At 46.0% G+C, this 24989-nt stretch overlaps 3 protein-coding genes across 15 annotated transcripts in view; all 3 read right to left on the bottom strand.

The window, feature by feature from the left end:
- Positions 1 to 68: 68 nt before the first annotated feature.
- caprin2 (caprin family member 2) lies at positions 69 to 9683 on the bottom strand. Of its 3 annotated transcripts, none has more exons than XM_064319083.1 (21): positions 9523 to 9683; positions 8240 to 8468; positions 7936 to 7998; positions 7485 to 7571; positions 6532 to 6770; positions 6339 to 6421; positions 6100 to 6249; positions 5933 to 5976; positions 5476 to 5736; positions 5352 to 5390; positions 5106 to 5234; positions 4918 to 5002; positions 4738 to 4793; positions 4532 to 4645; positions 4193 to 4294; positions 3468 to 3614; positions 3002 to 3155; positions 2641 to 2823; positions 2224 to 2327; positions 2029 to 2095; positions 69 to 1580 (listed from the first exon to the last, which is right to left on the bottom strand). In XM_064319083.1, the coding sequence occupies exons 2-21, from the start codon at positions 8456 to 8458 to the stop codon at positions 1012 to 1014; spliced, it is 2895 nt and encodes a 964-aa protein (XP_064175153.1). In that variant the 5' UTR covers positions 8459 to 8468; positions 9523 to 9683; the 3' UTR covers positions 69 to 1011. The 3 variants fall into 3 exon arrangements, with proteins under 3 accessions (XP_064175153.1, XP_064175155.1, XP_064175154.1); XM_064319085.1 differs by having other exon boundaries at positions 2701 to 2823; XM_064319084.1 differs by having other exon boundaries at positions 4738 to 4790.
- An 800-nt stretch (positions 9684 to 10483) lies between these two features.
- LOC135245820 (SIN3-HDAC complex-associated factor-like) lies at positions 10484 to 20827 on the bottom strand. 2 transcript variants are annotated; one of them, XM_064319119.1, is made up of 6 exons: positions 20668 to 20827; positions 18139 to 18270; positions 17201 to 17300; positions 16402 to 16531; positions 15667 to 15817; positions 10484 to 14363 (listed from the first exon to the last, which is right to left on the bottom strand). In XM_064319119.1, the coding sequence occupies exons 2-6, from the start codon at positions 18264 to 18266 to the stop codon at positions 14018 to 14020; spliced, it is 855 nt and encodes a 284-aa protein (XP_064175189.1). In that variant the 5' UTR covers positions 18267 to 18270; positions 20668 to 20827; the 3' UTR covers positions 10484 to 14017. The 2 variants fall into 2 exon arrangements, with proteins under 2 accessions (XP_064175189.1, XP_064175190.1); XM_064319120.1 differs by having other exon boundaries at positions 18139 to 18266.
- A 1206-nt stretch (positions 20828 to 22033) lies between these two features.
- The window catches only part of dennd5b (DENN/MADD domain containing 5B), a 56608-nt gene continuing 53652 nt past the window's right edge, over positions 22034 to 24989 (bottom strand). For all 10 annotated transcript variants that reach the window (XM_064319108.1, XM_064319110.1, XM_064319109.1 and 7 more), the window contains one exon: positions 22034 to 24764. In XM_064319108.1, the coding sequence (XP_064175178.1) occupies positions 24581 to 24764 (184 nt within the window). In that variant the 3' untranslated portion in view covers positions 22034 to 24580. The remainder of the gene's footprint in view (positions 24765 to 24989) is intronic.

The raw sequence follows: 24989 nt of genomic DNA, 5'->3' as shown, positions 1-24989 counted from the left end.
CAAACTAAAACAAACCAGTAAAGCCTAATATACTGGACCTGTATGGGAGAAAAGACAGACAAGTACAGTGCATTTTCGTTTTTTTTATTGAGGCAAAAGGCCATTTTCACAGATCCCTTAGAGCATTTACTGCCATAACACAACAGCCAGACAAGATCATGACCGTTTGTGGTGTGCAATGACAGTAAAGCACCCCATCGCTCTGACAGCAAGGCAACACTGAATTGTTAAAGTGCCATGTTTTTTTTTTTGTCAAGTAATTTCAGCTACATTCATCCCAATCATACAGTAACACAAAAATAATTCTGGGAACACGGTACCAATTCTAAATACTTCCAGGACAAACCTAAAGCTTGGTACCCTTAAATGTCTCCCAAAAAACTTCAGACATGCCGCTTACTGGGTCATACATACAGAATACATAAGAAGCATCAAGAGGTTACATTAAGTAGTGGAAGCTCATACAATCCAAACCATTGTAAAGAATAACCAGCTACCTGCAATGCATATCAAGGTCTAATTTTACCAAAGAACATGTGCATGTTTAAGGCATATATGTGTATCCTTACACACACACACACAAAAAATAAAAATAAAAAGTTTACAACTTGACTAGTAATCATATGACCTTGCGTACAAGCAGGAAGTTAGACTGGTTCCACATTCCACTGGTGCATGAGCAGTTATAGCATGGGCACGAGCAGTGCGATAGCCAATCAGCCATGCCTCTGTGCACTGCAATGGCAGCCTTCTCACCACCCACCACCTCCCCACTCCCATCTAATCTAGAGCACTGGATGAGCAGACGCTAGTGAAGTGGATGTAGCATGCAGCATATCCACACACACACACACACGCACACACGCACACACGCACACACGCACACACGCACACACGCACACACGCACACACGCACGAAAGTGACAGTGTTTAAGTGCAAATCTCCTGGACGGCGCACTCCGTGACCGCCGCCGCTGCTGCCCCAAACCGCGCGGCACGGCCAGCCAGGCCTCAGTCCTGGTACAGGAGGTAGCCGGAGAAGGTGCTGTACTTCCAGCTGCTGCCGTAGATGGCGCCGCGGTGCAGCCGCAGCCAGATGCGGTCGCCCTGGTACAGCTGCAGCACGGCGTGGTTGCTGGCCGTCTCGTGGTCGGGCGCGCCGTCGTTGGCGTAGGCCGACACCATCACCTCCTCGTTGCGCATCAGGTTGACGTAGAGCGGCACGTTGATGGCCAGCTTGAGGATGTGGAAGAAGAAGGCGTAGGTGCCGTCCACGGGGCACAGGAAGCGCCCCAGGTGCATGTCGAAGGTGTCGCCCAGGTTGCTGTGCAGCAGGTCGAACACGATGGTCTGGTCCAGCGTGCCCGGGGTGAAGTTGACGGTGCGGGCGGCGGAGAAGGCCACGCGCATGGGCGGGGCGATCGGGTACACGTGCACGGGCATGAGGGTGGGGCCCTGGCCGGCCACGGGCATGTCGATGGGCGTGATGCAGCGGGAGTCCCCGTGCCCCGAGTCCACGCTGGCGTAGGTGTCCCCGTCCCGCTCTGGGCTGCTCACCTGGGACGAGTCGCTCCAGGCAGCTGGAAGGCCCAAGAGGCGGAACCAGAACTCAGGACCCGGTCCACAACCAGACCCAAAAACATCCAGCACACACACGGTTTGTGGTTCAGGACAAACTTGTATATCATTTGCACAGGACTGCCATAAGTATGAAAGACTTTTGCCAACAATGGATGACCCAATGCATCCTTATGGTGACGAATAAGATAATCCACTAGACCCTGGCTACATTAAACCCTTTGAAGATTTAGTTCTAGAACTCTACTGCTTTTAGTTACCAGTGAGTGTTACATCAGCATTAGAATGTTCAATTAAGAACACTCCAATGGTGACCTCACACTTTAAAAGGTTAAGAGACAGCTGGTTGGAGAAGCCACAAAACCATCCATAGGCACTTCATGCATGCAGTAACCCATTTCCTGGGTCTGCCAGGCCTGGAGGACCAGGACATAGACACATGCTACTCACCTCTAGATTGGTTTCGCTGTCCACCAGTCATGTTTCCACGTTTGTAGCTTTGGTGGTATCCTGTATCCTGTAAAATGGGGGTGGGGTGCAAAAAAAAAACAAAAAAAAAAAAACAATGCATTTAAAACACAAAAGTGGATGGGTGGGGGAAAAACTTTGACAAGGACATTTCTGAAACCGGCAGACGTCCCATACTTGAACTCCATACAGGACGGGGGTGATCTCCCTGGTGCCGTGGGGCTGGGGAATGAAGCTGCCCCCTGGAGACCGTATACCAGTCCTGTACCCCTCCAGTCCCCCTACAACAGAGAGGGCAGGACAAGCTTCACAGCTGCTGAAAAAAAACTACTGAAAGCTCTGCTTCTCATATATTCAGTAGCAAACAGAAGGAAAAGGTAACCCCCCCTCAGGGAAACAAGGTGACAGTCTCACCAACCCCTCTGCACCTACTACTATCCATGGAGACCATAAATCTCTACCCATATAGCCATAAATGAGAGAGACCATAGATACTGTATCTTTACCCACAGAACCCAGAAAGAGAGGAGGAGGACCATAGATCTCTCTCTACCAAGTGACCCAGAAAGAGAAGAGAAGAGACACCATAGATACCTCTGTGCCCGCGGGGTGAGTGGAGGGGGTGAGCCAGCCCCCTGCGGCCGCGCGCCATACCTCTAGCGGAGCTGCGTGTGTAGTACGGCGGGCCGGAGCGCGAGAGCGAGCCGCCGGGCTGACCCGGGGACAGGTACACCTGGCAGCCATTACTGACCGGGCTCTCCGGGGGGTACGAGGACACTGGCGCAAAAGACAAGATAATTCACTTAAAAAACAACTGATCCTCAAGAGGCTGAGGTTACATTTACACCAGTGAGGCCTTTAGACCCATCCCTCCATTTTACATACGGATCCAAAACCTAAGCTAGAGCCATGCCATCGCGCCACGGCAACGGTCACCACGGCAACGGGACGATACCTGGCAGGTGGTCCTTATCCAGGGTAACGAAATCAGGCGGGGTCTGTGTGCTCGCCGTGGCAACGGTCAGGTTGTCGGAGTCTGGGAAAGCACTCGCGTCCGATTTCAGGTCAGAGTCGCTGCGGGGTGTCAGAGGGGTGCTGACCTTGAACACCTTTCGTAAACGGAAGAGAGAATGACACCAGGAAGCACGCCACTGCAGGTCCTGGTCAGACTATTACAGACATAGCCAGACTAACTAAATACATTTCATATTCATAAGGGTTTTTCTCCACTACACAATCAGTAGTAGTTCAATCTTAGGGAAGCCATCCTGAAGAAAAGGGCATCAACATAACATGCATCACAATCTGGGAGTGTGTACCATTGTTGGGAGACCATGAAAACATTTTTTTGGGTGAGATTGTCCCTACAAGCAGCATGGACGGTGAAACGGGGTGGTCGGGACAGGCGGCCCGGGACCCACCGTGTGCACGGTCTGGAAGGGGGGGGCGGCGGTGGCCATGCTGAGGGTGTGGCTGCTGGGCGGAGAGGAGAAGGGGTCTGGGGGGTGGCTGAGGGCGTTTGCCACTCCGTTACAGGGAGACATCACACTGGCCTGAGAGACAGGGGCCTGGGAGAGAGAGAGAGAGAGAGAGAGAGAGACACAGAGAGAAGGCACTTATCATATGAATAAGACACCAGTGTCCCAACCCAGGGATGGTGGGTGATTTCCATGGTCAATTACATGCATTTGACTTTTAGATTTTTTCCCCCTGTCTTTACTGTAGTTCAGTTTGTTATTGATAACCTGTTATCTGTTTATGTCGTGTCAGTATACGCTTTGGCAATGTAAGCAAACCCTTGTCATGCCAATAAAGCTTATTTGAATTTGAACAGAGAGATAAAGGGAGGGGGAGAGAGAGTGATCACATGGCTGACTGATCCATGGGCTCTGTCCGCTGCTCTGACCCACACACTGTGCCAGCACTAGCAGCAGCAGCAGCAGCCAGGGCTCATCAGCACTTTCCTGCAATTCTGGAATGAGGAGAGCCGGCACTGACAAAATGGCTTCCGCTTACTCTCCCAATCGTGACCGTGCACTCTCCCGTGCACTCTCAGCAGTCCGTGCACACTGCCCGCCATCTCCCACTGACTACCACTAAAGTGCTCGTAAAGGGGCTTCCCTGGATAAGGAAGCGATCCTTGTACCTGACTTGGAGTGTCCTCTGCCAGGGGAGAGGAGAGGACGGACTCCCGGTGATACAGAGACGGGGATGAAAGGCTCTCGCTCTTGGACAGCTGGACGTTCTCCTGCAGGAGCAGCGACGGCACACTTAAACCGAATTTCACAAAACACGGAACTCCAACAATAAAATCCCACAAGCTGCCCGTTGTGGCTGGCTACCAACACAGTGAATAAACCGTCAACAGTGAAGAGGCAGCCATGTTGGGTGGTCGATGTGACCCTAAATGGGTTCGCATCCACTAATGCGCACTGGGCTAATCAGTATGAATGTGGGAATGTAGGCAGAATACTAGATTCATTACACAAGCCACTTCATCGGCAGTGAGGTCCAGGTCCAAGTTGTTCAGGGAGCGGTCTCCATTGGTCATGGCAATTTTGCCATCACCTGGGCGAAGTCTGGATGGCAAAGGGGTCGACTGCAACAGAGAGACCAAATCAGATTATCATGCCATCCAATGTATTGCCCACTCTGCAATTACACCTTCACCTAAAAGGCAACACAACTCACATGTAGGGCTTTTGACAGGGAGCTGACTGGACTTCTGGTTGGGTCCTTCGGAGCTGCTGAGTGAAAGGGATGTTCTCAGAAAAGGAAATGCCTAATAAAATCAGCTTTACAGTTAGCAAACATATCGACTATTAAACAAAATGTTTAATAAAAAAAATAAAAAAATCCAGATTCCAAAACCTGCAGGTGTGGAGGGTCTAGTCAAAGATCGAAAACCCCTAGAAAGTCCATTTGTTGGAGAGCCCTCTCTCTCCAGCACAGAATCCTGCAAGGTGAGAAGAGTACAGAGAAGTCAGCCTTCTTCTACAAATTATCAGCCATTAAAAAATAATAAAATAAAATTAGCAAATGCAACAACTGTCCTGCACCTGCATAAAACAGAAAGAGCCCTGGATCTGCTCCATCAGGTCCTGAAGCTGCGCTTTCCGCAGGACTGGGTCCTGGGGCAGGGGAGAGGGGGAGCTGAACACCTCCACTGCGGCCTCAGTCTTCACAACCTGTGTGAAATTAATAAGGGGGGGTCCACATTTGGGTGGGGTGGGGGTTTAAGCCACCAGGGGCACTCTTCCAGCAGAGCTACCCCAAGCCTGGCGGTCATGGCTGGAGACACTCACCGGTTTGTTATCTTGCGGGCCTTTGGACTTTTCTCGTCTCTGAGGAAGCAAGCAGAGGGGCACGCGGTTGGGAGAGGGTGCACCAGGGGGGGCGAGGAAATAAGGGCGCATACGCAGCTCTCACCTGTTTCGGTTCAGGGTTGGGTCTCTGCACGGTCACCTGTTCTTTGGGGACAAAGGTCGCTGCCCCTCTCCAGGGTTTCTGGGCGACGGTGGGAGGCGGAGAGGAGGGCTTGTCCGCAAACTCCATATCCCAGGAGTCCGGGGGCTCCTGCTCTTTGAGTGCTGTTAAATCCGCCTTGTGGCTCTCCTTCGAGGCTCGAGTCTGGTCATTTTGACCTCGGTCAGAGAAGTCTGTTTTCGGCAAGTAGCATCTGTTAAGGAACTACATGACCCAAAAAGTCAATGGCAGGTTCCAGACCAAGGAACTCAATGTCTACTGCACTACTACTGTAGCTAACTGTTGAACAGTGCAGTGAAATTAAATGACAGGAATTCCACTGTGAGTTCCATCAAAGTTTAAAGAAACACATGCACACGACATAGCTGTGCACATCCATACATTACAAAAAAATTCTTACCTCCCTGGTTGAAACTTCATTGGCACTCAGTGATTTGGGTGGCACTGCAAGATGAAAGGAAATTCTGCTCAAATACTCAATCTTGTCCAGCTCTACTGGATTGACAAGCACTTGTTCAGCATGACCACTGAGCAGGTGTGACACTGTTACGCAGGTCACCTGGTTACCTGCGCTGCTCCCTGAGGATTTTGACAGCCTCTCGGCCTTCTTGGTCAGCTGGTCCACAGCCTCTTCCAGGCCCTCACTGTGAGGAACTGGGATGCGTTCAAAGTACCCACAATCCATCAGTCTGGACAAGAGCTCCTTCATGTGCTTATCTGCATTTAAATAAAAATAAAAAAGTACTGATACATTCAGCTGACAAAAGACAAAGTTAGAAATTATAAACGGACATCGCTGAACTTACAGGTGGTCCCTGCCACAGGGACGTCTCGACCCTCCATCAGATCCCAGTACACATTTGCTGCCTGCTCCATTTGGTCCTCCAAACTAGGAAACAAGCAAAGCATTACCACAGGCCAGTTACCTCATAGGGGGTGTGGCCAGTTACCTCATAGGGGGGCGTGGCCAGTACATAATAGGGGGGCGTGGCCAGTTACCTCATGCTCTCGTCCCTCTTGCACCCCAGCATGGCGGCGATCTCCAGCAGGTGCTCCAGGTCGCGGGCGGGCAGGAAGGGGGCGTGGTTGGCGCCGCTGCGCAGGTCCTTCCTCACATGCTCCCGCTGCAGGCTCTGCAGGACGTGGTGCACCTGCAGCACCGTGCCCAGACGCTTCCTCTCCAGCTCCGCCCGCGTCGTCTGCTCCCGCTTCGCCATCTTCCTCTGAGACCTGAGCAGCTGCGACAGCGCCGTGTGGCGGGGCAGGGGGTTAAAAAGCACAGAGCCCAGAGAGCCCCGGACATCCTCAGCCACCAGGGCACGGCGCATTCGCTGATGGACAACGCCCATGTGGTCAACCAGAAAGTCCAAAAGGAAGTTGCCCCTTAAAATGGTCGCCCATTTTATAATTCTGAGGAAGCGACACCAGAGCGTCACCATTCGTAGGTTGACTGTCTGCGTGGCAGAACAGGTGAGAAAGCAGCCGTCCGCATGACGCAGCTCATTACTCTGTAGCAAGCGTGCTCGGGAATATTCAGCATGAGCTCAGCACATTCCCAACAAGCACGCAACACGACGGCTAATTGCAGTCCCGCCATGTTGTGATGCCACTATGTTATTAAAGGTTGGGGGGGGGGGAAAAACAGCTGACTTGTCCTCTCCTTCTCTTCCCTATGCCTCTCCCACCACCCACGCAATACTGCTGGCCAGCAAAGCTGCAACTCTACTCTGGAATTCTGTCTATGCACCAACAAAATATGGAAACCAACATCTAGGCTACTATGCTTCACAGTGCCCTGCTAGTCGCCACATTCCACTGAACTTCAGAAATCTCAAACAGTAGTCATATTAGTCATCTCAGATACCGCTTAGCAACGTTTCCACCGAGTCAAGGCTGAACCCTGCACTGCCCCGCCCCGCCCCGCCCCGCCATGCCCCACCCCCAGAGCTTACATCCTGGGTGAGGGCTCCCAGGGTTTTCTGAAGCTCTTTGGCAAATGCAAGATTGTGGATGACTTCATCGTACTTCTCTACGGCATCCTGGGTCAAGAGAGAAGAGCATTAAAGTGACCGCAAAGATTTGAGGACTTGTCTGTGTTCCCCTGAGCTGACAGCAAACAAAGTACTGTTGGAATGGATCTACGGGTGATTGAGTATCCAAAATTGGGAGAATAATAACAGGGAAGATAAACATGACTTAGAAATATTACACTACACTGGCATTCATGTCTGTGAAGAGCAAAGCTCAGAAATTGACCCAAGATAAAATTTGGTGGAAATAGTCACAGATAAGCATGCTAATAAGCAGAAGTGAAATTCCTAAAGGTTCCAAGTAAGTCCAGCATTGGGTGTAGCACTGACTCCTAATGTTTCCTCCTATAGACAATTACAGTACTGCACATACCATCTGGTCTTTATTGAGAGTCTCTCCATTCTTTAAACGTCTTTTGTAGTCTTCGAGTTTCAGCTGTAAAAAAAGAACACATTTAGGCCAATTCATGAACTACCATACCATGAACCAAAATCAGTAACTGTAACAGTAACAATCCCGTGAAACATTAAGCAGGCCACACACTATACACACTGTGTGTCCGTGTGTTTGTGTGTTTGTGTCTACAAGTGTGCTTGAGTGCACACAGAGGCAGGTGCACAATTTGAAAGCTGCTCCCATGAACCACGGTTTCCTTAAAATAAGAGTGCCCCTTCACCTTCTTTTTCTCAATGTTTCGAATCTTGTGTTTGAGGCAGATGAGGCTGTCCTCGATGTAGGTGTCGTAGCTGTGGTAGGCCGTGGTGGACGTGGACAGGGCCAGCTGCAGCGGGCTTGGGCTGGAGGGCGAGGCTGATTTGGGGCTCCCCTTCCCCTCCTCAGATCGCTCAGGGGGAGGGGACACGTCCGGAACCGGGGACGGGGACAGCCGCACCATCTTTGGGTTTCTGTCGGGAAATAACGGGATGGGAGTCCTTTGCACAAAAGTCCAACAAAAAACCTCAACACAAAAATGGTCCAGCAGAAAATAAGACCAGGGAAAATGTTCCTTTGAAATCTGCAGGGCTTCAAAAAGGGCAGTGAAATCAATCAAAATACAACATTACTCCACACTTTTCATAAATACATGTTTGAAAAATAATAATAAATTTAAAAATGGCAGAATCCTTTGAGAGGAGAACCAGAAGCTGGCCAGGAATGGTCACTATTGACTGAGTGATATAAAATATATAAAATATACTGACATATGCCATGTCAAGCATAAAATACAAATATCAATAACATGTTGACTTAAACGTTTTCGGTTTTGCTGCAATTAAAATAATACAAGGGCGAGTAATGTTCATGATATGGGTGTCAGCAAATTGGTTCAGGAAAAATTAGCCTTCAAATGCCAGGATTTTCCACCAACGAGAGGAAGGCAAATTTATTTCACCGCATCACTTTTGCAATGGGCCATTTTCCATATGCGTGTGAAACTAAGTTTAAGAAAAGTAAAGGATAGCAGGGCACGTGTTCTGATGTGTTGTCATGGCTGCGTACCGCAAACAATGAATTATCAATCAAAGTTGATGAACAAGTCGACGACTCGGTGTTTAAGTAAAGCATATCGCGATAGCCGCACTAACGAGTGAAAATGACTTGGCAATAACGAGAGCGTTCCCGCAGGCTTCTCTGACACAGTGGCCAATTCAAGCCATCCCCACCCCTTCTGCAAAATCCGTTTCAGAATGAACGCATGCACTCTCAAAACGCAAACCTAAATTTAATAAGATAACATGATCAGCGGAGCCTTCCAAACCTACATTTAAGATGATAGCGAACATGATTAGCAGAGCCTTCATTCCGATATCAAATACGACTTTTGCTCGCATTTAAAAACGATTTAGCGATTGTTTAAAAAAAAAAAAAAAAACACCGGTAAGTTATGTAGGCTATGCATCTGCAAAACTTCACAGCCACAAATGTTCATCCGAACGAGTCCAGAAAAAGAGATCAAACCTTGTTCCTTTCAGTTTCTGTGGGTGTTGAAAATGCGACTGATGTTGACGCAGGTCAAACGCAGGCGCCTGGCATGCAATATTAACACAACAAACAGTCCTCCCTCGACAGAGCAACACGCGTGATGGTACTTTAGTTTTTTAAAAGGAGCAGACCTCCCCTTCCTGATACCGTCTTATATACGACCCTGACGTCATCGTATCAGAGAACGCTGCCACCTGCTCCCACATGCGCATGTATTTTCAACCCCAGGACCAGTGTGGAATTCCACCATGAGATCCTGTCTGACAAAACTTACATAATAATGTGACATTATTACTAAACATTATTACAATGACGATAAGTCAGAAGAAATGGTAATGTTTTTATTTTTATTTTTCTATCAATTTCACAACATCCAACCGGTTATACACCAGATGAAATTCTGTCAGCCAATACAAAACTGTAATTGTGCATTTGCATTGCAATAAGCTGAATTGAAATTTAGAAATACGTATTACTATTGCGGTTGCCATTTGGTCTTATTTGTCTCCTGTAATTTTATGGGTGTGTGTACAGGTGGGGGGTTGAGTTGGGGACACTCAGTGGATATGTGGATAGGGGGACTTGAAACCTGGGACCCCACCCCTTTAGTCTTTTGGCCCTCAGTTCTTCTCCTCCGTCCTCTCCCTGTCCACTTCTCCTCCTTGGAACCGGGAATGCCGCAGCGGAACAGAATTAACCAAAATTCCAGCCTTGATTCCAGACTGCATTCCAGCCAATTCTATTCGCTGCATTTCAATACCGCCAAACATGTGGCAGAAACTGAGCCATGTGTATGTGTGTGTGTGTGTGTGTGTGTGTGTGCAGGGAGGGGCGTGTTGCTAGTCAGACGCAGTGACATCCAAAGACATCAGTTTTTAAATGACAGCCCAGTGCATTGGGTCACACAACCATTGACAGACACACATAACACACGGAAAACAGCAAACTACTTTTTATTGAAGAACTAGTAGAAAATGTACATTTATATATAAAAATACAAAACTTCAAACTTATCTAACATGGTGAACACAACGTGTAGAGCAACCATACATGGCTGTGACTGTACAGTGAAGAGACTAGCCTAAATCAGCACGTCAGATGGGAACTGAGCATTTAACCAATTGACAGAACATTTGTAAATGTCTATATTATCAAACAAAAGTTTATGATATTGTCCATTCAAATGGAGCTTTTTTTTTAAACAAAGTAGAATCATAAATTTTGAATAAAAAAGTACAATCTTAAATTTTGAATAATTCCCAAAACCAATTCCGCTGTGCAATTTAAACACATAACACTGAATCAGATCATTCTCTTCAACGGCATGAAACTGACATCCAGGGAGGAATAACCCCAAACTATCCCCAACATCCCCATAGGCAGTTCTAGGTGCCAGAAAACATGTTTTACACAATTTACAATGTTTTACAAAGTTGTAGATTTACTCATTAACCTTGTGTGAGACCTGCTTTGTTCGGTCAGTCTGGCACTAGACTGAGAGAAGTACGTGTGGACCTCCCCTTAAGGACAGCGCCTGTTGGTAGCCGACTTGCTACATCGGACAACAGTATAAATTGCCCACTCTCATAATCAGTTTTGGTTTGTCAACCCCCAAATGACTTGAGAAAAATATTTTAATGCGGGGGGGGGGGGGGGGGGGGACTTCAAAAACACGAGATATAAATAAATACAAATAAATAAGCAAAAGAAAAATGGTACACCCCAGCTGAATTTCCCCAGTTAAATTTACAAATACAACCCTTCCAGACATAAGAGAAAAAAACACACAGATATTTTAGTGTCCATGCCCAGAGCCATTTTATATAGCTCACACACAATAATAACAAAAGTATTGGACAGTCATAATATAGTATAGATACCCCACTATATTCTGTATACAATAATCACAAGAAACATAAAAATGAAAAAAAAAAAACTAGATAGCTGCCAATACATTAAATCCAATTGCCTCAAAGAAGGTTACTACAATGCTATTTTTATATGGTTCAATTTACATGGGGTAGATCTGGGTAATTTAAATGTTGTCCATTTATATACTGAGAAACTAGGATTTTAAAATACTTTTTTTCCATTTCTGTGCAGTGTACACAGAAGTATAGCATCACTAGAAAATGCCATGCCATACCTTCTTACCAACGGTTTCCCTGTTTAATGGCATCATTAGAAATCAATACTAAGCCAAGGCCATTACTGGAGTAATTATAATGCAGCGCCACCTTCGGGTCAGAAACTGCAGTACATACAGAAACCATGCATAATAAAACAAATGAGGCAATAACCAGCATTGACAAGTGCGTTCACAAGTGTTCGACAAAATAAACCTTTCCCATAATAATCAGCACGCTAACATTCCAAAGCTCCCTTTTAGAAATGGAAAAATATTGTGAATAGTGCATCCAGCACTGACTTTCAGTGGAGCAGACCTGTTCATCCACCCTCTCTGCTGACCAGACCAAACGTGGTATTATTCATTAAAAACCATACAAATAAAATGTAATTGGTACACCTGGCCCGTGGGAACAGAAATTCCAGTTTTATAGTGTTCTCTAGAGCGGTGGTTCTCACTCGGTCCTGGGGGACCCCTGGGTGTGCTGGTTTTCATTCCCACCTCAACCGCAGTCCCAGAATTTGAACAAGCTGTTCATTTTGCTTTTCATGTTTCAGAAAGTGACAGTGTGGGTGCACACACCTGATTCTACTAATCAAGGTGCTTAGCAACAACTCCAGTGGTTGATTAGTAGAATCAGGTGTGTGTGCACCCACACTGGCCCTTCCTGGCCTAAGACCCCAGCTCTAACACATGAAAAGCACGTCATCAAAAAAAAATTAAGAGCTTGTTAAAATTCTGGGATTGCAGTTGAGGTTGGAATGAAAACCAGCATACACTGTGGTCCCCCAGGTCCGAGTTTGAGACCCACTACTCTAGAGAAACAGGAGGGGACAAACAGTAAGAAGGTAAAAGAAAACTATTGTACTTACAAATATTAAAGAAGCGCAAGGCAATGAAACAGAACATTACAAGAGAGTCCATGGCAGAGAATTACTTTGTCAGCCAAGTTGATGCTAAGGTTTTGAAACTTTATTTCACAGGGGAAAAAATGCATAGCTTAAGGCCTGAATATCTGAAGCAAGATATCTTGTGCAACTGAAGGATATTATTTGTGAAGGGAAAAAATACTTTGAGCTCATGGAGTATATAATACAAGCTCTTTTACTCTCTTTTTTTCCTCCAAGTGTAATTAAATTAACCATGTCCTCCAATGCCAGTCTGAGAAAGAAAAAAATAACAAAAAAACAACACACGCAAATTTAAGGCCCACACCCCTCCCCCCCCCCTCCCAAGTTTGTGCAGTGTGTGGCTTTTTGAGAAAAGGCCCGTTCTCTCTCATGTCGAGATGAGGGCGAGCATTGGGCAAAGGCAACCTGCTGTGAGAAGGCTGGTGTCTGGAACACAGGGGCGCACAGCCGCTGTCCGGGAGGGCCTGACTGCCCGCTGGTTTCCGCTCAAGCGAGCCACTTCAGTTTGTAGCTTTCTGACTGCTCTATAAACCACGCTGCTTCACTCCTCCACTTCAGCACAGTAAACATCTTTCCAATACGGTGGCAGTTTTTTTTTTTGTTTTGTTGAGCAGGCATTTGCTTGTATAAAAGTAAGATGAAAATATGACCGAGCCAATTAAACAATTAAGAAAAGAGAAGATGGCACACAATCTTGAAATGGACTGGACCTTGTTGTGCACCCCTGGTTCTATTCTATGGCTCCATACTGGAGAGCAGAGGTCATCTATGTTTTCAGTGTCTTTTTCTGGTTACACACACCCCACATAAAAAAGCAGCGACTGGCTCACCAGAAATCCAGCAATTTTGCAATTTAAATAACAAAAAAAAAGCTCTCTCAAAGAAAGCAAATATCCAACAGTAAGGAACATTTGAAGGTGGGGGGGGGATATGCTTGAGTCCTCGTAGCGGTTCGCTAGTCACAAAGCAAGAACAATAAAATTAACAAGGAGGAGAGAAAAAAAACGCAGATAAAACAGAAAAAAGGAAGACAGGATGACAACGAGAACGAGAAACGAAGTGTCCAGCTGCTCTTGGGATGAAGGCAATGAAAGGCAACTTCAGCGTAAGAGCCTGCAGAGAAACGCCAAGCTCCCCAAGGCTTCCTAAGAAGGCCGCATGAGTGAGTCCCTTTGTGTGTGTGTGTGTGTGTGTGCGCATGTATGTGCGTGTGTGTGCGTGTGTGTGTGTGTGTGTGTGTGTGCATGTATGTGTGTGTGTGGGTGTGTGTGCGTATGTATGCGTGTGTGTGTGCGCGTGTTTGAGTGTGTGTGTGTGTGTGCGTATGTATGCGTGTGTGTGTGCATGTATGTGTGTGTGTGTGTGTGTGCGTATGTATGCGTGTGTGTGTGCGTGTTTGAGTGTGTATTCATACCCTATTGCCCGTGTGAAATCACCAAACCGCCATCTCCACCGCCGCTGTTTTGGCACAAGGGGGTGACGGTGTACCCACGGGCCGCGGGTTCTCCCTGCCCTCTCCTCCCTCTCGCCCGTGGTCATCTTCCACCACCTCCTCATCCTCCTCGGCCCCCACCTCCTCCTCCTCCAACTGCTGCTGCTGCTGCTCCTCCTCCTCCTCCTCCTCCTCCAACCGCTCTTGCTGCTCCTTCTGCTGCTCCTGCTGCTGCTGCTGCTGCTGCTGCCGCTGCTTGTTCAGACAGCAGGGCTTGAAGAGGAGGGGGTCGATGAGCACCTCTCCGAACCGGCCCTTATAAATGATGCCGCAGCACACCTTCTGCCTGGAAACAGCAGGAAACGAGGGGGGGGGGGGGAACAGTCAATTCCAGGGCACTAGAGAAGGCAACAGTGCAGTAGAACGTGTAAGGAACAGGGCTTGTAACCTAAAAGGTTGCAGGTTCAAATCCCCGGGTAGGACACTGCCATTGTGCCCTTGAGCAAAGGTAAGATCACAGATCTTACACCTTTAAGGTGTAAGATCGTAAATATTCTTAACTGAACATTCTAATGCTGATGTAACAACCACTAGTAGTAATGAGAAGCAATGCGCTTCTGGAACACCGACTTGGACTTCTGAGGGGAAACAACAACAACAACAAAAAAAAAAAAAAAACATTCCAAAAAACATACTCTTAATTGGGTCAAATGACCAAAGCAAGACACAAGACACAAAATTCATTCCAACAGGCGGTATCCTTTCACACGCAGTACGTCAAGTGGCCCAGTTCCCAATCCACTCAATAACACCCCTATAATTATTCCCTTTGGAAGAAAAAACAAATCTCCTGATCACAGAGCCAAATCGGTGGTCGGCCGTTACATCTGGTGAACATTACAAAGGAGCTACGGAGGCAGAGATTACAGGCAGGCCATTCTCTTTCAAAAGGCCGTGTCACTCACCACACACAGCACGCTCCCACAGGAAGCACATCAAAACGGCAACCAGACGCCAGTGGGTAAACACGGCGCTTCCTCCTCGTCAAACACGGGCTGCTGTGCCGTCTCCCACCAGAAACAGACCCCATCAGGTCAGAAATGGATTTTTCCGTTTCTCTAAATTCGAAAGGTTACCGATTGTAATTTGTAAGCCTATCCCACAAGCACGCCTACTTCCTGAACTGTGCACTGCCTGTCGCCACATTTCCACTCCAGGTCTTCACCTGATTGGAGAAGCACCCGCTCGACACACCTGTGACTTCAGCAGAGAGTGTGCCTCGGCGGACACTGCCATGTCCCCCGCCCACAGACGCCACATCCAGCAGCGTTACCAAAACTGGAGCCCAATCTCTCTGCTGTGAAGCAGGGCCCCCAACACTAGAGTTCTCTGGAAAAAACCGGACAGTTGACTTTCTATGCCAAATGACCCCATCCTGTTCACAAGATAACAGGCGGCAGGCACACTGTATAGAAATGTCCTCTCGCGAAAAAGCTGGGTAATATATAGCACAACAGACCAGAGAGAAGCCACAGGATGTAGGGTTCGGCCAGATGTCACAGAAACAGGAAGTGGGTGGCCCACTGGCAGGAAACAGGGTTCAGACTATTTAGGAAAAAAAAGCAGGAGCTGCTGCTACTGGGCCAGACCTCTTCCAGTAGGTGAGGTCCAGGAAGGAGAAAACCGGGGAGCGTCTGGAGCCCGGGGTGAGCTCTGTGTCCGAGCCGTCGTCCGATTGGTTACTGCAGCTGGGAGAATGGGCTGGTGACACACTGGAGGTAGTGCTGTGAGCGTCAGAGTCTGGAGTGGGGGGGAGAAAACACCAATCAGCACCTTACCTTCAAATCTGCACTTCAACAAGCCTGTTAGAATGAGCCAGTGTGGAGAATTAACCATTTAAGGTGTATGATCACAAATATAAAACTGGAATGATCTTAACTGAATATTCTAATGCTGATGTAACAATCACCATTGGTATTTGAAAGCAACAGAGTTCTAGAACACAGACTTGGAATTTTAAAAAACCTACTGTACCTTCCAATGGGTAAAACATTAATAGAGAACAAATCCCTGACCAAATGATCACTAAACATACTATCTCCAACATTAAAACCTGGCAAGATGCTCATTTAATAGCTGTGATGGTTTGTCAATCCTTATTCTGGAAATGAACAGCATACTGTAATCAGATCAAATCAACGCGATCAGTCACAGGCTTCCGTGTCTTTAGAGAGAGATGAACACATTCTCACATCTCTGTGCGATCTGACACAGAGAGGTTATGAAAGCACTGGCACTCAAAAGCCAGCGAGAGCACAGGATGCTCTCTCCAATTCCACAGAGGTGTCAACACTGCCGTTCTGGGACAGAGGGGGGGGGCTCACGGAGTCTTTTCAGCTCGTCCTGCAGGCGGTGGGTCTGGCTCGGCCGAACCCTCCCGGACAGCATCTTCATCTTCATCTTCTTCGGCCTCCCCGTGACCTTGAAGCTCGACCCGCCCCTCGCATCCACCACCTGCAACAGGTACACGGGACACACACACACCCACACAACAGAATCAGCATCCAGCAGGACAGCAGTCTCCATAACAACACCTACATCATGTGTACCTGAACAGCAAACGTACCTGGGACGAGGATGAGAAATAAAGAACACAAGCTCTAATGCTCAAATGGGAAATTTTAATGTCATACAAAAATATGAACTAACATGGTGTACATTTAAGCCTGGTAGGGCAAGCAATCTTTGTCTGACAAGAAGCCTTCGGACCACTGTAGCAAAAATAAAATGCCAGCAACATCAATTCATCTAAAGTACCTTGAAGGCAGACATTGATGATGGTTCTCTCCTCTTCACTTGAACAAATTTAATAGTGCAGTATCAGCCACATTGTTAAATAGAACATGAGTTAGGGTTAGTTTTTAACATTTTTTTTTTTTTTTTACAGTTAAACTGAAAGTAATCTGATGGAGTAATGACACGTGAAAGAAGTCTGGATGAAAAAGTCAGGATAAAAAATTTCAAAAATCCCCGGCAAAGGTGGATATTTTACTATTAACTGAATTGTGAGCACTTGGCCAACTGTGCCTTTAGCACCAGTAAAAGCTGCCCGGGGCCATCACGGCAGGCCCAGCGGTCAGAAGGCCGTAAACACGGGCCCGGTGGAGTGGAGACGCTCCTTACGTGATTCCAGTTCTTCTTGGACCCCGCGGGGAGCTTCTTCCACCGCTTCACCAGGAGCACACAGGCGTTGCAGATATCTCCACAGCGAGCTTCACGCAGCCTGTGAAAAAATCAAACGGGGCTAAAACAACACCGAAGCCGAATAAAGCCAAACAGCCAGCACGGAGCGCAGCACGGAGCGCACCACTTAGCGCTCGTCTCAGCGTCCAATACAAACCCGCCAATTGCGGTGATTCACAAACGACCAAAAATAACTCTCCAAGAAGCCATCTCTCATCGGGTCTTTCAATCGCCAACACGATTCGTTACATATTCGTGCTCATTTAAAATCTGCATCGCCAGACTCCCTTGCAGGGAAATGATGCAATCGGCAATGGAGCCAGAACATTACATTCGATTTGTGCAAACTGGAACCTTAATTTAGAAACCCCAACCCCCCTCCCCCCCCCCCTCCCTCCCCCCCCCACTCCTGTTACATGACTAAAATGATCGTGCTGTGTTTTGAAGGAGCATCGTACTGTACCCTGCTGACTCACGTTACGAGTATCCATGGCGATGAAGCTGGTGGCGCTGAACTGAACTGAAGCACGCATATTCTGGACACAATGCTGATGTCCATTTCTCAGAAAAGCTCTGCCCTCACCAACACTTACCATAACAGCATGCCATGGTGTATGGGGAAAGGGGTTCATAGTGACTTGCAATGCCAAAAACGGTTTCCTGGCCACTTAGTGTTCCACTTGTCAAGACTACAGTACACTTCAGTTAAAATAATTGGAGAGAACGGTCTCTTCTGTAAATGTCACCATTTAAATGTCATGCTGGGGGGGGGGGGGGGTGTACTTAAGCTATATGCTCCAAACAACGGGCTCATTTCAAGGGTGCTGAACGCAGTGGTTTATCCCCACCCCTGACAGGTGTTCAACGGAGCATCTTACCCAAAGCAACTCGGGAATTCTGTCTCGTAGCGCTTGCTGTCCGTGAAGCGGGAGCTCGACGTCTTCGCTCTGCAGATGCAGCAGCCGTGTAAACTCCGGTACATCTTCGGCTTGTGAAAACCAAACATCTTCCTTGCAGGGAAGAAAAAGAAGAAGAAAAAAAACCACACATATTGTGTCTCCTAATGTATTTATGTCACAAATTAATACATACCAAGAAAATTACAACTCAATTAAATATCAATACAGAAAGACATGCACCTTAAAGCTCAACACATGAATTATAGTCTCTCACAAAGTTTATCTCAAGAGCTAATTAGCTGCAACCGAAACTCCGATACTGTGTGGGGGTAAATTATTGAGCAAAGCTGCAATTAAACGTATAAACATGGCCACAATAGGAAACGTGACAATTACAGTTAAATTGGAACTAACTGGAGGGCTAGGATTGCAGCAACACTCATAATTCTATAGTGGGAATGCATGCCATGTAAAACTACGAGCATCTGAGCGTACGGCACATCAGCAACCGTGAATCGCGGCATTCTTAGCAAGTGCCTAGAACACCCAGACATCACATGGAATGATGGACTGCCCGCCCTGACCCAAATGTGGAGAGAACCAGGTCACCGGGCGATAGCGTCAGAGGGATTTTAGTCACATAGCCTACGCAAGTGGTTCATTGACATTTACATAACCTTTTCGGGGAAGTACCGCCCAACCTTACTTTCACTACAGCAATAACAATTTACAATACACCTGGTGCGACGTTTTAGCCCGTGTTGCTGTCACGGGGGTTCGCCGATGTTTGATATAGGATGAAAAGATGGAAGACTGGGAAACTAAACGCTGAAACTATCGGGTTACAACTTACACCAGAACCCAGCATTATGCTGAGAACTAACCCAAGATCAGTGACTGCCGAAGCACACACGACTCCTTTATTAAAGCACTGCGAAGTGTACAGTCATCTTAGCAGACCTCTACACGGCTTGACACTGGCATAACTGCCCGTGAAATTCAGGTCCTGACGTAGCACAAAAATGGCAACACTTCAAAGGGAGCGCGCATGGGGAGCGTTGGAGGAGCGAATTTTGCCGTCCTGTACGATGCATTTGCGATTTCAAAAAACAAAAACAAAAAAACACACCGTACAAAACAGCTTTACTCCTGGTCATCTTATTTTTTAAAAAAACGTACTATTGACTGCGTAGCAAAACAATTACCGGCATTTGAAAAGAACGCGACATTTCAAATTATAATTTGGAATGCGTCAAAGGTTTCCCCATGTGAAGAGACCGTAAACCGATATGTTCACCGCCCACTACTTTTTCTAAAGAAGCATGGCTCGCGAACTGCACCACGCTCATCAGTTTCCCTGTCCATCCTTACTCCGAATGGGTCATTCTGTCATTTCAGGTCCGTTCCCATTAATATATTTGTTATTACGCAGTGCAACTAAGACGAAAACATTAGAAATCACACCAGCAAACCAAATACGCAACTACGAATTATAATAAGCCAAGGTTTGCCCTTTGTTTTCAAAGCGGTTCTGCGTAGCCTATATGCGCAGTAGCTATGTTTAAATGTCCGTTTAAACACCAGTCTAATACGCCCACACAGGCTGGAACTCCAAGGAAAATCTTCCTGTAACTATTAAAATGTCTATCGCTGGACTCTAACTATAGCTATAACTAACGAAAAATCAAGCTCATAGAAAAGTGAATGCGATACTATAACTGCGATACTCACAGGTCATGAGTAGGCTATATGTCATGTCATGATTCGCCGCCATCACATTCGTGTAGCGATTTGGTCTACTTTAGGAATATCCTATGGTGGACACGAAGTAAAGAAAATATGCGTATTTAGAAAATATCGGCAACTATTTAAATCATACGATAGGAGATGCTCACTTTTTACAGAGCACGCCTGCTTTTTACCGGACAGAGTCCACGAACAGTACTGAAAATAGTTTTCACTTATGCACAGACAACTTTATCTTTGATGTCATTTCTTCATAAACTGCACGACATACTGACTAGATGACAAACACCTGAATCAATTTACGACCTAAAAACCCAAAGAGAATCAAAAAAACAAATGTCAAGTAATGATTGCCTATATCGCCTCCAAGCAAAAGAGTATTGGCGAAGTCGTTTAAAATGAGTGACAATAGGCTGCCGGACTACCGTATCACTACAATATGCCATGTGCACCACTAATATTTGGAGATTCATTCGGCGAACAAGTAGATGCACTGTCAAATAAAGCGTGTACGCTCAATAAAGGCTATAAAAACACAACCCGCTTTGTACCGAGCATTACAAAATATCAAGCAGCTAAAACGCAAACTTGTATTCAGTTGTAGTAGTTCCACGACATAAACGCAAATTCAACCAGATGCTATAATACGAAGACCATATAAAAAACTTATTCTGAACCGTAGTTTACAAAGCCTTGGTGTAGAAGGTGATGGAATAACAAAACGCTGCCTGCTAACGGTTTCCAAAGAGAATATGTTCTTACCTTTCTAAGATTCTAAGATTGTAATACAAAGCAAAAACTTGAAAATAACTCGCGATACAGTTTCAACTCATTTAGCAATCCACTTCAAAGCACCAACACCGCTCGCTTGTTGATGTCTCTTCCTACGTCTGAGAAATAGTAAATTGTTTCTCTCTGCGCATGTGCGGGTCACACGCCACCATTTTCTGATTTTCTTCAATCAGAGAAATTTACATACGTGTCTGACGTTTCGCTGCGTGTGCATTCTGTTGGCCTTATAAGGAAGGGAGCATTGCGCGGGAAATAGAGGTTGGCCCTAGTTGCCATGGTGCTACATTCATTTTCGATGCTGAAAATGCAAGCAAAGAGGCGGAGCTACAGACACTTCCACGGAGCGGCAGATGGCTCTGAAATCAATACTTCTTTGTATCTTGTGGCAAGAGAACTTGACAATCTTGTATCGAATCAGCTACGGGGATTAACTGCAGGAAAAGAGCAAATGAAACTTAAAAGCTGTATTCACAGCTCTTGCGTTCGGTCTAGCCTGTAATGCAATTTTTTGCGCATTCGCATTCGTTTTCGTTTTCAAAATTAAGAGAAAGCATGCGTTTGCATGCCATTTTATTTATAAAGTAGTCACATTAAAATGTACCTGGATGCGTTCTTCTCATGATTACAAAAAATAAGTCCTTTTATTATTTGTTTTCTGAATAATCGAAGCATGTAATTATACAAGTGATTAAAACGTAGACCTAGGCTGTGTATTGTACATCATAATTCCAAATATGTATACAAATATAACAGACGATGGCAAAGGCTGACATTTTAAAAATATATGTATATTTTAGCCCATATCAAATAATAGAATAATGAGGCATTGGAAAAATGGAACCTGAATTTTTGGGTGCCTGGTGTGATGAGATTGCCTGGTTTTATGAATTTTGGGAAGCTGAATTTTTGAATTCAAAACAAATTAATTGAAATGTATTTAATTCAGTTAAAACATTTAATTTCATAGTTAAAAAATACTAATCAGTTTATAAATTTGTGTTCTTAAATTCCTCTTTTTTACCCTTATTTTCTTCCATATAAATTGGTTTGCTTCACATAAATATTGATTTGACATGTATATGTATTGGTTTGGCATTGATGCATTTACTGTTTTGGCCCTTGGTGTTTGTATTGGTTTGATCATTTATACAAATTGTTGTCTCTTCACTTTGCAAATGACCCATTTGCTAGTTTTTCTGAGATTTATATTGGTTTGATGTGCATATGTATTGGTCTGGAACTGCTTCATATAAATAGTCTTACTTGCACATCTGTTGGTGTGATGTGTATATACATATACTTTCCATAATAAAGTACATAACGATTTCACCCTGTCCACAGTCCATTCCAAAGCTTTTATTCCAAAAGGATGAGGATGAGGCTCTTGCACTTTTTAATATGGGGGGGGGAGGGGGGAGGGGAGGGGAAACACAACCCTGCTTCAACAGATGTACAGAGCATCTTTAATGAGATGTTTCATAAATATCACAACAAAGCATAATAACACAAGGACTGCTCATCCTCGCGGACATGAGAAACTGTTCACTTTAAATAAAGAGATGCTCTGTGGCCTGGGCCTTCGACACAGAGCGCTCAATTCACATCGACATCGTGAAGGAACGAAACATTCACAGTTACTCAAACGCCTCGAATTTTACAGTCTGCTCTTAGGCTATCAGAGGTCACGTTTTACGAAAATATGTATATGACCACAGGAAAAAAAAAGAGCAAACCAAAACAAATATCACGAAGCAGCAACACAAAGACAGGAAGGTCATGAGAAGAACCCTGTATCTGGAACAACTTCAACTTCAGTGTATCAGGACTTACCTTCAAACGAGAGGAGAGAGACAAAAATATAGATCTTTTCTCTGCATGCTTCTTTCAAACGGCGGAATTAAACCCACACCGCATCGCGTACATTCTAAGGATAAAACAAAGCTACCAAAACGCGTAATCCAGTCATTGTGCATTACAAAAAAAAAAACTGCACGTAAAACCAAAAAACAAAATAAAATAAATCAAAATAAAATTGCACAGTACTACGTGTGGTCTGTGGCACATTTGAGCATGATGAGATCTAAACCAGACTAAATTTAACACTGGTAACACCTTGGTCTCCACAATGAAAGTGTGAGGAGAAACCACACCCACACAGCAAAATGTCCAGTGTTAATTCAACTCTTAACAGAGTACATTATGAGCCCAACAGAGATTTAAAACTGAACATTTCACCGTGGGACACGCTGTCCGTTTCAGGTTCCTACGGCGACTCTGGAGGATCAGGAAAAATCTGAGCACTGGCTTATTTTTTTTTCCAGGCACAATAAAAAAAATAGCATAAGCACAACGCTACAATCTGTCAGTTGCGTTTGCATCTACTGTTGTCACAAAAGCCAAGGAGCCAGCATACTGATTTTTCTTACACAGGAGTACATTGCTGTACATTTGCAGCATCTTGTTCATTTTAACTTTTAAGTGGTAAACCACATCAGTAGCACTGCACAGGAACACAGAACTCAATTAAAAACAGAAACTAAACCTGAACAAAATATATCATTATTTAAAATAATGATTCAAAATGCTTTCCTTTAAATAAAAATTGAAAATAATTTGACACGTGCAACTTGATTATATTTAGGTTTCGATGACCCAAGAATGTCTCACATCATAGGACAAAGAAAGAGTACGTAAGCTTATCTTAATTAAGTTATTGCTATGCATGTGTATTTTCAATGTATTCTGTTATTTTCATCCAACAAAAGGGATGCAAGCATTATCAAAACCATAGGATTATTTTTGAAATTATTGGCAGAAACACACAGTCTATCCTATCAGAGATCAATGGGAGTTCGGACACTACTGTACTGTCTATACACCCCTATCACCAGCAGCGACCATGACAGGGAGGAGCGAGCACTGATTTTGACTCTTTTAGCCCACGTTTTTCAGAAGACCAAAAACAAAAGACTATGATGGCAGAACAACGCAAGCATTTCAAGTTTCCAGCAGCAACAAAAACAGTCATAACGACGAGTGTAGGCATGCCCAGTGTGACCAGAGAGAGAGGAGGAGAGAACGCTGGAGTTGTGATCGGGTTAATGACATCAGCCACAGCATCACTTCTTTGTTGCCTCGGTGACGAAAATTCACGTGTGTCGAGGGGTCAAGTTCCGTCACGCCAGCCAGACCAGCCCACAGGTGACGGACAAGTCAGTGAACGAATAGGCTGTGAGCTAATGACATCGTCATCCAATGAGGCCATCGGGCCTCTCTGAGACAAAGTACAGAGACACAGCAGTGAGCCTGCAGGCAGCAAGGGGAGGGGGGGGGGTATCTACCAAGTATTACAGCCTCCTAATATGCAGCTTCTCTCTTCAATTCATCTAAGTTCAATATGAAGCACAGGCATGCCACTCAGCGCTAACTGGAGCCCATGGTGCAGCGTCGTCTCGTTCAGACTTGTAAGAAAAGCACATGTTGACGTTTCAGAAGGCTGAGGATGTGCATGAAACCATGAAACAGTGGCATTTACACAAATCAAGTAAAACGGGAAAAAAAAGAAAATCGTCACCAAATGCCAAAAAGAGCTCTTGAATGAGGAAATAAGGAGATAAAGTAATACTGCATCCACCCATGGACAGAGCTCTCAGGTTCCGCCCACACGCCTCGGCCTTTAATTAGCACTGCGTGGGCCCCACCCTGCCACGCCCCCTTCAGTCATCATGTGACCCCCCAGTGTCAGCCTCCCAGACGGTGTCAGTCTTCTGCAGTGGGAATGGGCGAACTGAGGGAAGAGGAGGGGTAAATGAGGTGGGGGGGAGGGGGGGGGGCATGGGGGTGGTTTCCTGAAGTCTGTGTGATCTCCCAGCATCCCCGGCGGCTATAGGTGTATGCCCTTAGTGAGGGAGGTCTCCAGGGTGACGCTGAAGTCGTGCAGCGTCTGCAGGACGCCGATGAGTGTGTTGACGGTGGTGCGGTCGCGCAGCAGGGCGCTCTCCTCGTACATGCGCGCGATCATCGGGCACTCCACCAGCAGGGGGATCCACTGAGGCAGCAGGCGGTCCCTGCCGGGGCAGAAGGTCAAAGGTCACCAGTGTTTTTGGAGCACCGTTTTAAAAAATTGTCCAGTTTTACCAACTAAGTTTAGCAGAATATTCGAAATGATGGCCAACTCATTATGTAAAGTAAAACGTTTGCACACTTTTTCCAGACCCCCATTCAGACCCTAAGTGCCACAGGGGGTGTGTCCAGCAGTACTCAGGTGCCAGCTTCACTGTGCTAGCAGGTAC

The sequence above is a fragment of the Anguilla rostrata genome, chromosome 19 (genome assembly GCF_018555375.3).
Source record: "Anguilla rostrata isolate EN2019 chromosome 19, ASM1855537v3, whole genome shotgun sequence".
In the NCBI taxonomy this organism is placed as follows: domain Eukaryota; kingdom Metazoa; phylum Chordata; class Actinopteri; order Anguilliformes; family Anguillidae; genus Anguilla; species Anguilla rostrata.
This window is presented reverse-complemented; position numbering and strand designations above follow the sequence as displayed.

Coding starts and splice junctions, on each gene's coding strand:
- caprin2 (XM_064319083.1), bottom strand. CDS start 8,458: ATGGTGCGGCTGTCCCCGTCCCCGGTTCCGGACGTGTCCCCTCCCCCT. Junction 5,737..5,932: donor ATGAAGTTTCAACCAGGGAG/GTAAGAATTTTT, acceptor TGGGTCATGTAG/TTCCTTAACAGATGCTACTT. Junction 3,156..3,467: donor CCTTCCAGACCGTGCACACG/GTGGGTCCCGGG, acceptor CGTTTACGAAAG/GTGTTCAAGGTCAGCACCCC.
- LOC135245820 (XM_064319119.1), bottom strand. CDS start 18,266: ATGTTTGGTTTTCACAAGCCGAAGATGTACCGGAGTTTACACGGCTGC. Junction 16,532..17,200: donor CCAAGAAGAACTGGAATCAC/GTAAGGAGCGTC, acceptor TACCTGTTGCAG/GTGGTGGATGCGAGGGGCGG. Junction 14,364..15,666: donor GACCTCACCTACTGGAAGAG/GTCTGGCCCAGT, acceptor TGCTGTTTCCAG/GCAGAAGGTGTGCTGCGGCA.